Raw genomic sequence first — 3,989 nt, forward strand, 5'->3', positions numbered from 1 at the left:
GGATCTCTCAGTAAATATTGGAGGAAAAAAAAATCCCTCATTCTTTCAGCAGAGGAAGAGGAAAAGGAACCATTTTGAAACACGCCAGAGTACTCTGTTCTTCTTAACAAAGTTTGCCCTCAGGAGAAACTCTGTAACCAGAGCCTAACCTCCAGGGGTTTTATTAGAGCCTAACTGATCTTGGGGAAGAGGAATACCCAACTAAACCCAGCTCTAGCCATTATGTCCCACTTAAGGAAGAAGGGACTGAAAAGCATTTGTGAAGTTCTTAGTCCAGAGGAATAGGCTCACTAAAACACTGAGACCTCATCATAGGACTATAGAATGCTTTCCCTCTCCTCACACCTTACCATCACATTACTAAAGACCTATTTAGACAAAGTCTTTTTACCTGGTACAGCATATCTGGCTATCAAGAAAAATTACACGGCATACTAAAAGGCAAAAACACAGTTTGAAAACACAAGTCAGAACCAGACATGACAGGGATGTTGAAATTATCAGACTGGGAATTTAAAATAACTATGATTAATATGCTAAAAGCTCTAATGAATAAAGTAGAGAGCATGTAAGAGCTATATAAGCAGAGAGATGGAAATCCTAAGAAAGAACAAAAAATAAATGCTAGAGTTCAAAAACACTGTAAGAGAAATGAAGAATGCCTTTGATGGACTTATTAGTAGACATGACCCCAGCTGAGGAAAGAATCTGAGTTCAAGGGGATATCAATAGAAACCCACAAAACTGAAAAACTAAGAGAACAAAGACTAGGAAAGAAAAACCATAACAGAATATCCAAGGATTGTGGGATAAGTACAAATGGTATACTAGATGCATAATAGAAATATCAGAAGGAGAAGAAAGAAAGAAACATCAGAAATATTTGAAACAAGAAAGACTGAAATGTTTTCCAAATTAAGGTCAAACACCAAACCAGAGATCCAGGAAGCTCGCAGAACACCATGTAGGACATATGCCCCAAAACCCCAACATATAAGCATATAATTTGTAAACTACAGAAAATCAAAGATAAAAAATTTTAGGTTGGGCAGGGTGGCTCACACCTGTAATCCCAGCACTTTGGGAGGTGGAGGTGGGCAGGTCACTTGAGGTCAGGAGTTCAAGACCAGACTGGTCAACATGGCGAAACCCTGTCTCTACTAAAAATACAAAAATTAGTCAGGCCTGTTGGCGGGCGCCTGTAATCCCAGCTACTCAGGAGACTGCGGCAGGAGAATAGAATTGCCTGAACCCAGGAGGTGGAGGTTGCAGTGAGTCAAGATCACGCCACTGCACTCCAGCCTGGGTGACAGAGTGAGACTCCATTTCAGAAAAAAAGAGAAAAACAATTTTTAAAGAAGCTCAGGGGACTTCTATAGATGAACAACAACGAAAGAAGAATTACCTTTCACTTTTCCTCAGAAACCATGCAAGCAAGAAGACAGTGCCATGACCTGTTGATAGGAAAAAAATCCCTAGAATTCTTTACCCAGTGAAATTATCCTTTAAAATTGAGGACAAAATAAAGACTTCTCAAACTGAAATTGAAGGAAGTTGTTGCTAATAGCCCTGACTTGCAAGAAATGTTAAAGAAATTCTTTAGAGAGAAGGAAAATATATAGTTCAGAAACTTAGATCTACATAAAGAAAGAAAGCATTGAAGAAGGAGTAAGAGGAGGTAAAATAAAAATTTTCCTTTTCTTATTCTAACAGATGACAGTTTGTTCAAAATAACAACAGCAACAATGTGTTCAATTATTTAATTATGTCTGCTTATGTAAATACATCTCCTAAGCAGAGATCCTGGACCAGACCACCCAGGCTTTGGACCCGCCAAACTGTAAGTTAAGAAGTGGGTGTTGTTTTGGGCCTGGCATGGTGGCTCACTGTAATCCCAGCACTTTGGAAGGCTGAGGTGGGTGGATCACTTGAGGTCAAGAGTTCAAGACCAGCCTGGCTAACATGGTGAAACCCAATCTCTACTAAAAATACAAAAATTAGCCAGGCATGGTGGCACATGCCTGTAATCCCAGCTACTTGGGAGGCTGAGATACGAGAAACCCGGGAGGCAGAGGTTGCAGTGAGTCGAGATTGCACCACTGTACTCCAGTCTGGGTAACAGAGCAAGGCTCTGTCAAGAAGTGGGTGTTGTTTTAAGCTGTTAATTTGTGGTAATGAGTGACAGAGCAATAGAAAACTAATACACCTGTGTTTCTTGTTTACAAGAACAAGGCAAACGTGTCAACCCAACACCAGAGATTTAGCCCTTTATTCTCTTAGGGGGCTTCCCATGCCAGGTTGTAAACTCTTAGAGGTGTTTAATTTGCTCAGTCTTACACCCCAGCACTCTTGTATTAATATGCTTAATATGCTTAATTTAATATTTGAATTGTTAAAATTGTGTGGAATGATTTGTCTACCAGGATGCTTTATCACAGCAATAGCAATAAAAGCATACAGAAAAGTTCCATCCAAGAATAATTAGGTCATGCAATTGTATATCTGTAAGATAAAATACCATGCTTCCTTTTAAATCATGATGTGAAAAATAATTTAATGACAGGAAATTATTCGTAATAGATTTAATAGCAAATTACAAAATAGAGAAATGTGCATGCACACACAGAAAAATACTTGACCAGTGGGATCTCAATATACCAAAAGTACTTATCTCTAAGTAGTAAGGTTATGTGCAATTTATATTTTCTTTCTTTGGGGAAGTGCCTTCAAAAACTTCTATTTTTATAAACATATATGAATTCTATAATGAGAAAATAGTTAGCACAGGAAGTAGCTAGAGATCCATTTAAGGCGTATTTTATACTAGAAGCTGGAGAATAGGCCTTACCTTGAGTAGCTTCTCCCCACTGGCTTGGGCATTCTCTGACTGTTCTTTCATTTGTTTTTGAAGGTGAAGAATTTGCCCCTCCATGTACCTAGATATTCCGTCATAATAAATAAGTGTCATGGTTCTTCTTGGCAAAAGATTTTTAGCTCTCTTGGAAAATTTGTAAAAGTTGTCCCATTCCTGAAGTCTGGCATACCTGCATTACCACAAAAGAATAAGAAAAATCAGTATCACCAATGGAATAGGCTGGCTTTCTGAAATGACTCTCTGGGTGTGCAGCTTCCTTTACCTGGGTCTCTGGAAGTGTGTAGTCTCCTGCCTACCCCTGCTTCACTCTCCCTAAAAAAGCAGGAAATTATCTGATACAGAGCAAGGAAATCATAGATTTTTTTGATGACTTGAGATGAATAGAATCCTTGGAAACACCCAGGTAATATTAGCCACCATTGAACTGTTTGGCTTTGGTTTTGTTTTGTTTTGAGACAAAGTCTTGCTCTTGTCCCCCAGTCTGGAGTGCAATGGCAGGATCTCGGCTCACTGCAACCTCTACCTCCTGGGTTCAATCGATTCTCCTGCCTCAGCCTCCCAAGTAGCTAGGATTACAGGTGCGTACCACCACGCCCAGCTAATTTTTCATATTTTAAGTAGACGGGGTTTCACCATGTTGGCTAGACTGGTCTCGAACACCTGACCTCAGGTTATCCACCCACCTTAGCCTCCCAAAGTGCTGGGATTATAGGCAGAGCCACCATGCCCAGCCACTTTGGCTTTTTAAAATAAAAAGTGAGGGAGATCAGACACTTGGAGCTGTAGATTCTGGGGCTTGAAGAAATTGTTGCAATACCAAAGAGAAATTATTTAGGCCAGTACTGCTCAAAATGTGGTCCACAGACTGGCATCATCAGTATCACCTGGATTTTCATTAATGCAGGTTCTCTGGTTCAGTCTGGGTCTACTGAATCAGACAGGCTCTGGGGGTGTGGCATCTCTGGGTTAACAAGCTCTCCAGGTGATTTTTATGCCCACTAAAGTCTGAGCAGCACTGGCCTAGGACACAGCTGTTTAAAAAACTCTCCTGCTGAAAATCAAAACCACAATGAGATAGCATCTCACACCACTTAGATTGGCAATCATTAAAAAA

The 3,989-nt window shown here is 40.0% G+C and overlaps 1 protein-coding gene across 3 annotated transcripts in view; it reads right to left on the bottom strand.

Moving 5' to 3' along the window:
• ADCY10 (adenylate cyclase 10 (soluble)) overlaps window positions 1–3,989 on the bottom strand; it is a 105,295-nt gene that overhangs the window by 4,794 nt on the left and 96,512 nt on the right. For all 3 annotated transcript variants that reach the window (XM_011933403.1, XM_011933402.1, XM_011933401.1), the window contains one exon: window positions 2,849–3,044. In XM_011933403.1, coding sequence (XP_011788793.1) covers window positions 2,849–3,044 — 196 coding nt within the window. The remainder of the gene's footprint in view (window positions 1–2,848; window positions 3,045–3,989) is intronic.

Source organism: Colobus angolensis, unplaced genomic scaffold (genome assembly GCF_000951035.1).
Source record: "Colobus angolensis palliatus isolate OR3802 unplaced genomic scaffold, Cang.pa_1.0 Scaffold126, whole genome shotgun sequence".
NCBI classification, from domain to species: domain Eukaryota; kingdom Metazoa; phylum Chordata; class Mammalia; order Primates; family Cercopithecidae; genus Colobus; species Colobus angolensis.